The 15,625-nt window shown below is 41.0% G+C and overlaps 1 protein-coding gene across 1 annotated transcript; it reads left to right on the top strand.

Annotated features, from left to right (window-relative positions):
* The first annotated feature begins 12,847 nt into the window (after positions 1 to 12,847).
* Positions 12,848 to 15,306, top strand: LOC146633144 (homeobox protein Hox-B1a-like). The gene is made up of 2 exons (XM_085352032.1): positions 12,848 to 13,676; positions 14,960 to 15,306. Exons 1-2 carry the CDS (start codon positions 12,848 to 12,850, stop codon positions 15,304 to 15,306), a joined length of 1,176 nt encoding a protein of 391 aa, XP_085208158.1.
* Positions 15,307 to 15,625: the final 319 nt, after the last annotated feature.

The following is a 15,625-nucleotide window of genomic DNA, read 5'->3' as shown; positions in this document are numbered from 1 at the left end:
AAAGCAGTCCTTTGATACACAAGAAGATCACCTTCATCTCGTTTTCACCTTTTCACTGTTGGTTCTGTTTTTTTTCACCATTTGATATACAAACGATAACAAAATTTTTAAAAAAGCATTAATGACATCACTGTTATGAAAGTATCCACATTCATTGATTTGACTATAACCAAACCACAATTATTTTGGTCCAGTCAATGTCAGGAGATTAAAACCGAAAAAACAGAGTATATTTCAAAACAACAAACGTTGACCAAAGTACTGCAAAATGTTACAGAAGCCAAAAAAAGAGAAATAAAGATCTTGATCCTCAATGATTGTGAACAATAATCATACCCTTTAATGCTATCAAAATGTTAGATTTTTGTCTTTGAAAAATGTTCTTAACATTATTGGCAATCAGGGGATATATATATATATATATATATATATATATATATATTTTTTTTTTTTTTTTTTTTTTTTTAAGTGCTTCTCTTTTTCTTTAAAATACATGGTAGTGATTGCAAATATTAATAACCTAGATCCCACATGGTTGATAATAAAGTCTCAACTCAAACTGGATCAAAAAAGTGTGAAGAACTGTTTTAAATTTGAATTTAGGCACCATCAGAGCAATCTCATTAGATGATCTAAGATATGTGAGAAACTACTGTCCATTTAGGTCACATGTATGGCATGTTTCAAAAAACAGGAAGAACTGTCTAATAACATACTAACTACATCGCAGATCATGTCTCACTTTTCTGCCTTGGTGCTGTTTGGCCCCAGGTTTGTTGATTGATTTACAACAGCCTGTAGTAGCAATACTTAGAGGTTCTAACATCAGCCAAGTATTCTTTTGGATGTTTCTTCCCTTTTCCAAACATGGAATGTTGAAAAAAAAAATGAAAAGAAAAAAAAAACAGTCATGTTGCATTACATTAAAAAAAAAACTGTGTTAGACGGAATCAGCATGCTGGATCTGTGAATTTGACTTATAGTGACAGGAGTCGTTTGTTTTTTGTTTTTTTAATTAGTTTTTTTCATCATTAATTTCTGTTTTCTGTACACATTTCCTGCAGGATCTGCAATGCATTGCATTTTGGTTGTCAAACATCAGTAAATTGTGAAATGATGATGTCCTGAAAAGGTACAAAAATTATGAAGTAGAAGATCTACTTCTTATTTAACATCATCACTTCACAAATGCAGAAAATGTCAATATCACTTTAATTTCATTAGCAGGTTTATTTAATGTCATCTGATGGTGCTCAAACTTGGAAAAGAAATTAAAAACGAGAATGTCAGCGATGCAGACAATTTCTCTCTCTTTCTCATCAGCTGAAATATGTGTAAATGTTATTAATAAATTCTGTTTAATATCTGCATCAGTGTTTCAGGTTACAGAGTTAATGCAACTATGTAAGCAGTCTCCTCCGTTTCCTTCACTCAGTCAGTGCTTTGCTTTCACCATGTCTCCTATATCATCTTTCATGATTTTCTGAAAGCCCCTCAGATCTCACACACACACACACACACACACACACACACACACACACACACACACACACACACACACACACACACACACAAAATTGCATCCACGTGCATGTACAGACAAACAGACACACACATATCTCCACTCTTTTCCAGGAATACTGGAGCACAACTTCCTGATTCCGGAGCCATTCAGTTGACAGGAATATTAAAATGAGAGACAGACAAATAAAGAAAACTGAAGAAGAAGCATCTAAAATCAGACTGATACATTTCTTTGAAGAAGGGATTAAAGTTACAGTCAATCACAGTTAATCAGCTTTCTGTTTTGTCTCTGCATCTTAATGCTACCTTTTAACCTATTTTAATTTAGTCCTAGATAGACACCACAAAAAATGCAAACACTCAGAAACATAAACAGACAGTCAGAGGTAGTTTGGTGCTGAGCTTATAACTAAGACTCTCTGCCTTACCTGAGACAAGCCTCACAGCTCACCTGCCCTCCCAGCTAGAGACTCTGGTAAGTGGAAAAAGATAATCAGAAAAGCGACCCTAACCCTTTAACTTCATATTTCATATTTCAACAGGTTTGCACATTTATTTCATTTTTTTTCCAGGACAGCAAAAATGACCAATAATACAGGTCAGTGGGCAGCAGTAACATTCTATAACTTCCAACCTAACCTACACACCTGCTGCTCATATACTTATCAAGCTGCCAGTATTTAAGAAGCAGCTCTAGCCACTACTCTTTGCCAGATTGGTACCAATGGTTGTGGAAGTTGGGCTCCTAAATGTTCCCTGTGTGTTCTTGAAATTTTAATGTTCCTGTTTCTCTGTTCTGCAGAAACCTCTCTGGGTTTCCTCAAGTGTTGTCATTTCCTGTGGGAAAACGTAACTTTTGCCTCGGTACTGGTCTGATGCTCTCTGGAAGAATTTGCTCAGAACTCAGCTGGTACCTGGTACAGGCAGATAACTCATCTGCCTGTCTGTACCACTGTTGTCACCCACATGAGGAAGCTTGACCAGGGTATCCATCACCCTGTATCTCTCAACTAAGCACTAGGACCAATTCATATTCAAGTCCTCACCTTTCATCAAATGAACTGCAAGGCAGAAATTCACGCAAGAGACTTGGTTTGAACATTTTTACATTTTTGAAATTCAATTCAATTTTATTTATATAAAGCCAAATCACAACAACGATCACCTTAAGGCACTTCATACCTGTAAGTTAACATCCTCGTTAACCTACAATAATGCAGAGAAAACAGAGAACCCCAACAATCCTATGGCCCCCCTATTAGCAAGCACTTTGGTGACAGTAGTAAGAATAAACTTGCTTTTAACAGGAAGAACCTCCAGCAGAACCAAAAACTAGTTTGTTTCGCGTCACTCTGAGACAGGATGCTTCTAATTCTAGAGACATTGTTCAAATGGAAGAAAGCATCCCTACATACATGTTTAATATGTGCATTGAAGGACATATCCTGGTGCTTTCAGGCTAAAACTCTTTAACACACATTAAACAACTTACATTTATATAGTACTTTTACACTTTTACTAGCCAAAGCCACGATTTAAAGATTTACATTCATAGATTGCTTGTAAATACTACTGCTGCACAATGCTTTTCCTACCACAAATTCACTTCTTTCACTATGTCAGCTGTCTTCCTTTCAGCCTGTATAGTGTTTAACAACACACTATATTTTTTTTCAAACAGAAGAATAGGAAGGAATAATATAAATATAAATATTTTCAAATTGGTCAAAGAAGTCCAGACGCTTTTCTGTCCAAGCTCATTAGACAATTTTCATGTTACCACTTATCAGGATTACCATGTTAGGGTAAGTGACACAAGATAACAGATGGATATCTTTGTAAAGTTGAACCCTATAGTGCAGGCTCCGGGGGGAGCCTGCACTATTTCTGTGAAGGCAAACAAGTATACCTATTAAAAAAAGTATACAAATTAAAAAAAGTGTCTGTTTTTAGAGAAATGTTTTATAGAAAACATTGTCTTAAGAAAATATTGTATTAAGTGTCAAGTCATCTCCATTCACTCCAGTGGACCATTTCTTTATTGCAATAGTAGATCATGGACCCTTTCAGTAGTTCATGGAGGTTAGTGCCATACAGTAGCTATTCCACTGAGATATAGCATTACAGAATGTTTAGATGCAGTTTTAATAAGTAAAACAAGACCATATGTTAACATCACATGTAAATCAAATTAAAACATGTTAGTGGAACAGTAAATTAGGAGTTTTGTGTTAATTAATGCCAGAATAGGCTAGCAAACACAATAACAACATTTTTAACATTACAAAATTAACAATGGCTTCAGTTGACTGAGTGAAATATTAGTCATTTTAGCATGTCGTTTTCTGGCCCATTTAAATAACTGTACCCACTGAGTATAACCTACTGTGTTTAAATGATAACTACAACAATCAGGGAAACAGCTACATTTTTTTGTGAAATTTGGCTGTAAATAATATGCGAGAGCATATTTGAGAGATTTTGTAAGCATTTCAGGCTTTGTGGTCTGTTGTTGGGTTTTTTTTGTATTTTATTGGAGTTCAGGCCCAGAAGAGTTGAGGTGGAGGACCCAAATGAGACTGAAAGCACAAAGTAGATTTTAAAAAAGCCCAAAAGTCTGAAAAAATGAATCAAATGGCAAATGGTAAATGGCCTGTATTTATATAGCGCTTTACTAGTCCCTAAGGACCCCAAAGCGCTTTACATATCCAGTCATCCACCCATTCACACACACATTCACACAAAAGGCTAAATGGGAATTAAATTGAATACACAACAACACTCACTTCTTTCTTCACCACGGCAGACTGGTACAATGTTCACATTACTGCAGGAACAGTAATGTTATCCAGTCTATCTACTAATCTCCTGTTCGCCTGTCCCCCTACTTGTGTTTAAAATCCTAAAATACTTAAACTCCTACACTTGGGGGAGCAAATCATCCCTGACTCAGCATGGGTATTCCACCCTTTTTCAGCTGTGCACCATGGTTTCAGATTTAGAGATATTAATTCTCATTACTGCCTCGTCAGACTTGGCTGAGAACTAGGGATGGGTATTGATAAGATTTTCACGATTTCGATTCCATTTTCGATTCTGTTTAACGATTTGATTCTTTATCGATTTTCTTATCGATTCTTTTTTTAAAAAAAAGGAGAACACGAAGGTTGATTAGCTTAGAACTTTGTTTTATATCTTCTCTTCGAACAAGATAGAAATTTAGGAGTAACATGGCCTTACAAACCCAACAGTGAGATCTTAACAGATCCACAGCCTACGGCTCTTCAATGGGGTGTCACAGGGTCCCCAGGAAAAAAAATTCTAAATGTAAAATAATAAAATAAATATTCTTCTGTAGCAATAACAAAGTATAACATAAATTATTCAGTAGCAATTACACAAGAATATCCAGTAATGTCCCTGCCTACAATTAAACACATTCACTTGCCGAATATTGGGGACATCTGCTGTGGCAAATGGGTTCAAGCCTTTGACCACAAACTTAGTCACTGCTCGGTGACATTTGTCTATCCTGGCCTGAAAGGAGACGCCACCGGTAGACTGCAGTGAGACCTGCCAGCATCTGAGCCAAACTCTGTCTGTCTCTCTCATCATGGTCACCTAAATGCACAGTAATGGCAGGTTTTGTGATAAGGCAGATCGCGCAAACATAATATGCACTGTTGTTGATTATTTACCTGCCGCATTAACGGGAGAGGACGTGCAAACGTTACCGCTGCTGCTGGGTTGAGATTCACGAGTCCAGAGCGGAATTAAAAACACGACATTCATTTAAGGTAATCGTGTGTTTTTTGCATATTCGTAGTGTTTCCTCCCTTAAATGAAATATCTACTTTGCAAGTTGCCCCGTTGTCATCCGTTCTCGTAAAGTATAACCAAACTTTTGAGCGTTTGAGCCGCTTAGGTACCGTGTTTCCTGCCAGGTAAATGACACTCCGCAACGTGGTGACCTCATTCGGGGCGACTGGAATCGATAAGGGAATCGTTTGCAAAAATGGCAAACAATTCCAAGGAATTGAAACAGTGGGAACCGGTTCTCAACAAGAACCGGGTTTCGATACCCATCCCTACTGAGAACTGCTCCAGTGTGAGCTGGAGGCTACGCCTGGTGAAGCCAACAGAACCACATCATCCACAAAAACGTGAGACGAGATCCTGAGGCCACCAAAGTGGAATGCTTTCCCCACTTGGCTATGTCTAGAAATTCTGTCCTTAAAATTTAAGAACAGAATTGGTGACAAAGCGGAGCCCTGATGGAGTCACTGGGAATAATTATGGCTGACTGCCAGCAATTCAGACCAAGAGCTTAATACAGTTAATGGCTGATACCAACAAACTACAGCACATACTCTCCCATAGTACCTCCCATAGTAGCTCAGTTAAATGGAGTGAAATGTCTACAAAATACATGTGTTGGCCAGAGGGGCCGATGGCGCGATATGGCAGCCTCGCTTCTGTCAGTCTGCCCCAGGGCAGCTGTGGCTACAACTGTAGTTTGCCTCCACCAGTGTGTGAATGTGAGAGTGAATGAATAGTGGTATTGTAAAGCGCTTTGGGTGCCTTGAAAAGCACTATATAAATCCAATCCATTATTATTATTATTATTATTATTATTATTATTATTATTATGTAGCCTAGTCAGGTAAACTCACATGTAGACTTGAATATGTCAAAGGTATTCCTTCTATGACAGGTATAGGTAGTGGCAGCCACAGATCCATGTAGCTGCCTCAACAATGGAGGTGTGAAACATGTTTAATTTAGACTTGATGTTCCTAGCCTCCCTCATAATGTCTTTGAAGTTCTGCAAGACTTGGAAATTGAAGATTTTGTGGTCAGGGGTCTCTGTCAGACACTCCCTTATCATATGATTGAACGCTTACTATACATTTGGGAGGGCCTCTCCAGCATCCTCCCACACCACTCTACCTCACTATCATGTGGTGCTCATTGAGAGCTCATCTAATGATGGGATTCCAAACTCAATCAGGGAGTCCTGGTGCCACATGCACTTTTGAAAATCCTTATGTTCAAACATGGTGTTCATTATGGACAAACTGTAACAATAACACAATACCACTCAGGTTCAGATCAGGCACCCATTCCTGCTAATGTTATCTACATGGGGCGATCGTGGCTCAAGAGTTGGCAGTTCGTCTTGTAATCGGAAGGTTGCTGGTTCGAGCCCCGGCTCAGACAGTCTCAGTTGTTGTGTCCTTGGGCAAGACACCCCACCCATTGCCTACTGGTGGTGGCTAGCAGCTGTGGCTACAATGTAGCTTGCCATCGCCAATGGGTGAATGACTGAATGTAGTGTTAAGCGCTTAGGGGTCCTTAGGGTCTAAGTAAAGCGCTATACAAGTACAGGCCATTTACATGAGTGAAGAAGAACTGGAGTGTCCAGGAGGGGCACTGTAGGAGCCATTTTTTGTTTTGTTACCTAATGTGTGCCACTAGGGGTCACTTTTTGTGTTTTACTGTATGGTGTGTTTATGAGACTGTATTTAACCTCCTAGGACCTGGCGTCCACATATGTGGACATCACATTTTGGGTTATTTAGACCAAAATACTGAATTTTGCTCTACAAGGGCCTGATATCCACTGACGAGGACATTATAGTGCTACTGTTCTATCAAAATTTTAAATGAATATCCTCATATGTGGCTCTCATTTTTCTTAAAAACAAAAATAAGGCAAAAAAAAAAAATCTGGTAATTCTTTGTTTTTACATTCATCGGGCCCCAATATGTCCAAATATCAAAGAGAAATGAAAAATGCATGCAGTGGAAGAGTTCGGGTCTTAGGAGGTTAAGGTAGACACACATAATTAGTGTCAGGTGTTATTGGTCAGAAAGAGCAAACAGTCTGTGACCACTGCGCTGTTGTCATTTATGATAAATGACACTGGATAAAAAGAACTGTTGAACAACAAATACAACCAATGGAATACAATAAAGATGTTAAATTGACAAGATGAGTATGGCTGGAGTTATTGGAGTGTGGCAAGTTTCATTCATAACAGTGGCATCGCGTTCAAGGTTCAAGGTTCTTTATTTGTCACATGCATAGTTATACAAGTATAACACACAGTGAAATGTAGCCTGACACGCTCCTCGACATGTGCAAAAATTGGGGGGGGGGGGGGGGGTGTAGAGGAAGAACATTATATATATATATATACATACATATAGTATATACACTGGGTGAATGTGCAGTAGTAGCAGCAAGCAGGTGAATTCTGTACATTAATATGAATAGACATCTGACTATTTTACAGGATAGACAATATAAACATATTTAAAATTAAAGGAATTGAAATGTACATTGTGCCTTGGTTTAGAGTGTCTGGAAGAGAGTCCTGTCTCAGTCAATTATAGATGATGTGAGAGGGCGGGTGTGTGTGTTTAGGGCACGGATGGCTTGGGGATAGAAGCTCCTCTTGAGTCTCTCTGTCCTTGCCCGGAAGATGCGGAACCTTCTACCAGATTGCAGAAGTTGGAACAGTTTGTTGCCTGGATGGGACGGGTCCTTCAGTATCTGCGCTGCTCTAGTCCGGCATCTCCTGGTGTAGGTGTCCTGAAGCGGGGGGAGAGCAATCCTGCATCAGCGTTCTGCTGTACGGATCACTCTCTGGAGAGCTTTTTGGTCCTTCACACAGCTGTTCCCAAACCACGATGTCATGTTCTGTGTGAGGATGCTCTCCACAGCGCCTGTATAGAAAATCCTGAGGATCTTTGGAGAGACCCTGAACTTCCTCAGTTGTCGTAGGTGATACAGGCGCTGCCTAGCCTTTTTGGTCTGGACCTGAATGTGGGCAGCCCATGTCAGGTCTGAGGAGATGTGGACACCAAGATACTTGAAGGACTGCACCCTCTCCACTGGAGCTCCATTGATGATGATGGGCTTGTAGTCTCTGTGCTGACCCCTTCTGAATTCCACCACCAGCTCCTTGGTCTTGCTGACGTTCAGCTGGAGGTGGTTGTCCTGGCACCACGATGCCAGATTCTTCACTTCATCCATGTAGGCCGCCTCATCGTTGTTGGAGATGGCACCCAACACCACTGTGTCGTCAGCAAACTTCACAATGGTGTTGGAGCCATGGGTGGCCACACAGTCTGAAGTGTAGAGGGAGTAGAGCAGTGGCGAGAGGACACATCCCTGAGGTGCTCCTGTGTTGATGGTGATGCTGTTGGAGAAGCACCTGCCCACCCTCACCACCTGAGTTCTGCCAGTGAGGAAGTCCAACACCCACCATCGAACACCTCAGTGGCTTCAAGCATAGGTTTAGCCGCTGCTTGATACACCCAGCAGCTCTGTGAAGGCTGAGTGTATCAAGCTGAGTAACAGTGCTTCTACAGTGTTACTCAGCATGGAAGCACGGATTATATCTATATTCATACATCTGATGCTATATCTCAACCTCATCCTCTTGCTCAAGCTCCATCCCCACCAGAGAGGTGACGTTCTATGTCCCAAGAGTCAGCCTCAACAGCCAGAGATTGGATTGCCAGGCCTTCACTGCTTCGCTGCCCAACACATGTTGCACCTGACCCATATGTGACCCATGTTGTGCCTTATGTGGGTGGTGAGCAATGAGGAGTAAGAAAGAAATACAGGTTGATCACAACTGCCTTAGTGAATGAATTATATTAGCCAATTTTTACTATAATTTGGTGGAATGGTAAGTGGTGGTTTAGTTGAAGCTAAATAAAAAAGAGCTGTGGCTTCACTTTCCTCGTGTTTTAATTTTCTGTGTTTATTCAAAAATAGTAGTACTTTTTACTTAGTTTGCACATTTACACCTGCTTACTAGATCATGTGGCATTATCATGTGTTAACCAGGTACAAACCTGCACAAAAAACTAACATTACAGAATTACATGGATGTAAAAAACTAAACATGGGGACACAGTCGAGTTTGACCAGTTGACCCCGCTCTCTCTCTTTTTCTTTCCTTTAGGCTCTCCACCACCCAGGCAGCGGTGTAGGCGTCATTTAATCTTTTTCTTGTCCTGGTCTATTCCTGCAGACATCCTGCCCACTCATTCTGCCTCTCTTTCCTTTCAGCCCCTCACTGATGATTAACCTCCCTCCTTGTCGCTCGCCCACGCCGCTCGTTCTGATTTCGTCATAGCGGCACGGCTGCAGTACGCCTGCTGTCAGGCACTTCACACAGGCTCTGGAGGGGAAAAATTGATGATGGGTTCATTGGAGGCAGTTATAATGGACGCTAATGACCAATGAGAATGTGTCCAGGCTGTGAAGTACACACTTGAGGAACAAATGTTTAATACATATGAATGTAAGAAATGAAGAGATGTTGTTCCCCTTTCTCCTTGAAAGAATATAACAAAAACATAGAAAGACTAAAATGAATTAAAAGTCCTATTCTGAAACATTTCCACTGAAAAGACTTCTTCCAAAAAACCTCAACGATTGCACAGTTGTAGACCGTTGATATATACACATGTACACACACGCACACACAGAAAGTACATTGTGTTGTCATCCTTGCTTCCTGCTCTGCTGGACCAGCAGGATTTGGCCCACTAAAATGCCTCCTGTCTACTTTAACTTCATTTGTGTAACAGATCAGTTCATTCATTCAATTAGCACACACTCACACACGGGCACCTGCACATGCACATTCACTCATCGGAAATCTATGGCTTCCCAATGCAATTGTTGAAAAGTAAACTGACTCCCATAAGTCCCTTGCAATTGAGCTTTCTGATCAATAGGAGCCCTTTAATCCATAGAGAGATTTTTTCTGTCCTGTCGAGAGAAATGTTTGTTATAAAAAACAGCTAACTTTACCCCAAAATGGCTAAACGTGTTCCTAGTGTTTAAGTTATATTTTATGTGATATATGTATGTGTGTATTAGTTGGCTCATAAATACGCATTCTGTAAGTGCACAAGTGGCTGTTACAGGAAGACAACGAGTCAGTACACCATCCACATACAGATAAATGTCAGAGCTGAACAGTTGGTGCTCAGCACAGTGTCACGCCTTATCCAGTAATTTGCTCATCACATATTGCATTGTAGCTAACAGTTGATCTCTAGTAGACACTGCATGTAACCTAATTCATTTTTTTCAAGTATTTTTTGTAGACCTGTTCACAACAACAGTCATCCCATTATCGGTATGCTGTAAGATAAGACAATGCAATATTTTGGAAAACCAAATATTGTATTCCTTTAAGCAAACACGTGCAGAGGTGGGGAAGAAGAACTCCCTTAGCACCAGATTCAGAGAGGAGCAGCCATCTGTTGTGGACAGTTGGGGGTTGAGGGACAAGAAAATACAGAAAAGACATATATATTTACTACACTATCCTATGTCAATGAACAGTTTTTTGCTGTCATTGGTAGTTGCTTCAGTTCTTCATCCCAAACTTAAGATGTGTTTTACCTGACACCACTCCTCATCAACACAAGTGACAGAATTGTTATTAACATGCCAAGGATAAATGAAGTCAATTACTGTTTCTTAATGTAAAGTTGTTTTCACACATGAACTTCTGTCAATTTGTGGAAAATCAGGTTGAAACACTTTCCATAGATGCCTTTCCTCACATTTAAAGAGTCTCCCTTTACAGTATTGCATATACGCCATGTGGTGAGGGAAAGAGAGCTATCTAAGTAGAGTATGCAGTAAGTCAGAACTAGAGTCTTCAATGCTGAAATCTAATTTTGAAATAGATGATTGTAATTTGTGTCACCTGAGGGGTTTTTTACAGAGCAGCTGAGGTGGCGCAGGGTTTAGGAAGCCTTCAAACACTAAGGAGCTATGTTAAAAGATAATTCTAAGTTCTTTCAATATGGACCCTATATTACTTGCTACAAATAAGCACAATAACATGAACAAGGTTTATTTTGAAGAAATTTAAATGAGAACAAACAGTTACATCACATACCAAACTAAACACATTTCCTGTTTTAGCACTCTCTTTGTCTATTGGTTTTATTGTTACATGCTCAGTGTTATTGTAATGCCTGCTTCCAAAAAAGGGAGCTATATCACTGTCTTTTTTCCGTCCACATATACAGTAGGTTTGGATATACCCAAAGGCTCAACAGTGGACTGTGAATTATCACTGACTTTGATGTGGTGTTGTTCTGTGTTTCTGAATTACAATTTATACTGGAGTGCAATGTTATACTAGCTGAGCATGGACAAAACTATAATAAATTTGATTTTTTTTTTATTGTGTAGTAGATGTAGAACCAGTATTACTTGTTGTATTAATATTTAATAAAGGGATAGTAGCATGGTACCAGTGTACTGTATTTAGTTTGTTTAGTTTCAGTCTTCTTTCTTTGAGCTTTTTGCAGGAAGGAGGTCTGGAAGCTGCAGGCCGGCTCACAGGTCCTCTTTTATTCTCTGCCTCTCTCTTTGCTCTGACAGATCCGTGCTGATATCAGATTGATGGGCCGGTTTGATTGAAGTCTCTTTGTCGTGCTAATGTCACCGCGAGTGATGGATGAGGCAAATGGGCCAACTCAACGCGCGTGCGTGCAAACTCGACTCCAGAACCGAAAGAAAGAGCCTCTCCCCTCCTCCCGTACACACACACACACACACACACACACACACACACACACACACACACACACACACACACGGCTTCCCTCGCTCCCGTGACCAGCTAACAAACTTCTGGCCTCCGGTCACCATAGGCGACGAGCCACGTGACCTGCCATGGAGGTAAGAAAAGGAGTGACACGGTAAAACGGAGAGAGGGAGACAATTGAAGAGCAAGAGCCAGAGAAAATTGAAGAATTTGAAGAAAAAAGACAGACTTTAGGAAGACTGGGTGTAACCTGTGTGAAGCTGAAAATGTGACTGTATTCTTTTCAGTCCTCTCCCGTTGTTTTCCACTGTCACTGACGAGCCTTTGAAACACAGGTTGAGTTACTGATAGAGTAGGGCCTTTAAAACACACACAAACTGCAGCAGACCACATGTGTTTCTGGTTTGGAGAAGTAAAGCCTTCGCATTTTTTCATTCACATTGGAAATGTCTACAGTTTTTTATTTGTAATGTAATTTTGTCGCGACTTTTTTTTTATTACTTTAAGGGTTTTTCAATTAAAAAACCAACACGATTTTTGTACTGCTTTTTGCACACAACAAGGAGATTCTATATCATACTGCCGACTATAGGAACAACTTTCAAATGGATTTTTTAGTTATTTGATTTTTGCTTTTCAACGAATTTCTATTAACCTCGGTCGTGTTTCTTGCTGATAACAAGTCGAGACATTTTACCAATTCCCTGGTGCTTCGAGTCTGCATGGACAACATGAACTCCTTTGTGGAATACTCTATTTGTAACCGACAACCAACTGGCATTTATTCTGCGTCTAAATCTGGATACCACCATCATCACCTGCACCATCACCTTCCCCTGGATCAGCGTCAGGGATTCCCCGTGAGCATCCAAACAGGCCTCAGCGGTTCTCCTGTCCCCGGGTCCAGAAATGACAACAGAGACGTAGGAGCGAGTTATACCGCGGATGGAGGGATGTACGTGGGCGTTGGGGCGGACACCGCCAGCGGAGGAGTAAGTCAGCATCATCAGCAACATCCTCCTCAACATCACGAACAGCATACGCACAGCGGCTACCAACATCCAACACATCACAATCACCCTCAGCTTCACCAGAGCCAAAGCCTGCAGAGTGTAATACCTTCTCCTTATAGTAACGGCTGCAACACGGGGGCCTATGTGGGCCAGGCATGCACCACAAACTCGGAGTATGTTGCTGCCACAGGCGCACCAAACTCCGTCCATCCGCAGTATTTCATGGAGGATTCTTTGGCCTCCACCTACTGTCATCAATCAAGCTTCCACAACTCGGCCTCAACCGTCGGCCCCAGTTACAGCTCTCTTACCGGGGTCTACTGCGGGCCTCAGCGCACCCTTGCTGGGTCACAGTACCCGCAGCAGATCGGTGGGGGGGTTCTTGACGCAGGAGGCTACCTGGAGCTTTCGCCTGGGGGAGGCTACGGGGAGCTGCCGGTATCTCAGGATCGTGAAAGAGGGGACGATGAGGTCCAGCAGGCCGGGCAGGGGCAGACCTTCGACTGGATGAAGGTGAAGAGAAATCCACCGAAGACAGGTGAGAGAGGGTTCACTTATCCGTTTAACGTCTTAATAAAACCTTATCGTGAGATTAAGTCTGCAGTCCGTCAAAAGTTTCGTATAATATTATGGCATGTTTTTCATATGAAATGCAGTCAAAAATAAATGCACGAATAAACAAACAGAGCGGGGGAATTCGTTTTAAGACGGTCAATGAGGAGTGAATGTAGCTTGAATGCAGTCAGGAGCATAATTTGTAGATCAGAACTTTATGGTACAGAGAACAACATTGTTTGATCGAAATGATTTTTACAACATTATTTTATCCTTTCAGAGAAAATACATCATATTTTTACTACTACTTTCTTTGTGCGGATGGCAGGCTTTTATTTTTTTTATTATTATTTTTTACTTATCTTAATTACTCAATTCGTCAAAGAAGAGGAAAGAGAGAAAGAAAAAAATAACAGTTGTGGTTTTCCAACATAAATAAGGCCCATAATGAATTACAGCAATTCGTTGTTGCGAGCACTTAAAAAGAAGACAGAAGTTCCCATATAAAAAAAAGATTGCTCGTTAATACCATCCAGCACGACTAATGGTCACAGATAAATTAGGCCTTTAAATAATTTCACTTTAAATAACTGGTAGAACAGATGTTGAAAAACTGATATATGAATACACTGTATTTTTATTAACAGAGTGCTTTGTTGCATTTAGGAACGCTTTGGACTTTATTACTGTGACACAGTTAATTGAATGGCACTAAAAGTACAAATCAGAGTCGTTTTCGGACTTCACTATGCAGTCGTATCTGTAGATACTTTGGTCTGGGTCAGCTGAGCCCAGGAGTGTGAGCTCTCTCTCTCTCTGTGTGTGTGTGTGTGTGTGTGTGTGTGTGTGTGTGTGTGTGTGTGTGTGTGTGTGTGTGTCTTAATGATTACAGCAGACAGGTTATTTCTCCGTTGGAAGTCTTTCCTGCTTTGTTATCTTTAAAAGCAGCCCCTCCATTAACCAGCTCCACCACCAACACCGACACCCCCGTGCTGCTTCTCCATCCCTCCTTAGGCCCACTGATGTCCTTCACTGCTTGTGTTTTTTAAACCTCATCTTTGTGATGCACTTTGTATTTATTTTGATGTAATTTAATAAATTATGGATATCAAACCACAAACCAAACTCTGACTAAAGCTAAATATATCTCTATTTTCTAATTAATAACGAACACATCTAGCTCCAGTAACAACGAGCGTTTTTCTCATTACACGTACAAGTAAAACATAAAACATTCGTCTAACAGCTTGTCCATCTCTTTCGCAGTCAAAGTGGCCGACTACGGTCTTGCCCACAACAACGCCATGCGCACCAACTTCAGCACGAGGCAGCTGACGGAGCTGGAGAAGGAGTTCCACTTTAGCAAGTACCTGACGCGAGCGCGGCGCGTGGAGATCGCCGCCACGCTCGAGCTCAACGAGACGCAGGTGAAGATTTGGTTCCAGAACAGACGCATGAAGCAGAAGAAGCGCGAGCGGGAAGGCGCCACCGCGTCTGCGCGGCCATTCTCCTCCTCTTCCGGTACCGGCAGCAGCTTGAACAAGGAGCTGGAAGACACTGACCGCTCTTCCGCGTCTACGTCTCCAGGCGCGTCCCCGAGCTCGGAGACGTAATCTGGCTTTGTACCACTGTGATACACCCATCAACCCATTCTTAAAAGACTGCCTGTTGAACAGATTTTCTAAGTCCCAGAATTCTATAATGGCCGACCACCCATTCAGATGGACTTTTATGCCTCATGTACATGAACATGGAGAAAATAAGTTCTCAGTGCATTTTAGGGAAAGAAAAAATGTATATTAGTGACATAATTGACAGTTACATACAGTAAGTGCACTGATTTGACAAACTAATGGCACTTATGCCATGGAGATAACAGAAAATGCATAAAAATATCTGATTATAGATTTTGATACAAACTGGATGAGGGGA

This window comes from Diplotaxodon limnothrissa, linkage group LG4, assembly GCF_057381915.1.
Source record: "Diplotaxodon limnothrissa isolate DT_005_m linkage group LG4, D_limnothrissa_male_GT1.1, whole genome shotgun sequence".
Taxonomy (NCBI): Eukaryota; Metazoa; Chordata; class Actinopteri; order Cichliformes; family Cichlidae; genus Diplotaxodon; species Diplotaxodon limnothrissa.
This window is presented reverse-complemented; position numbering and strand designations above follow the sequence as displayed.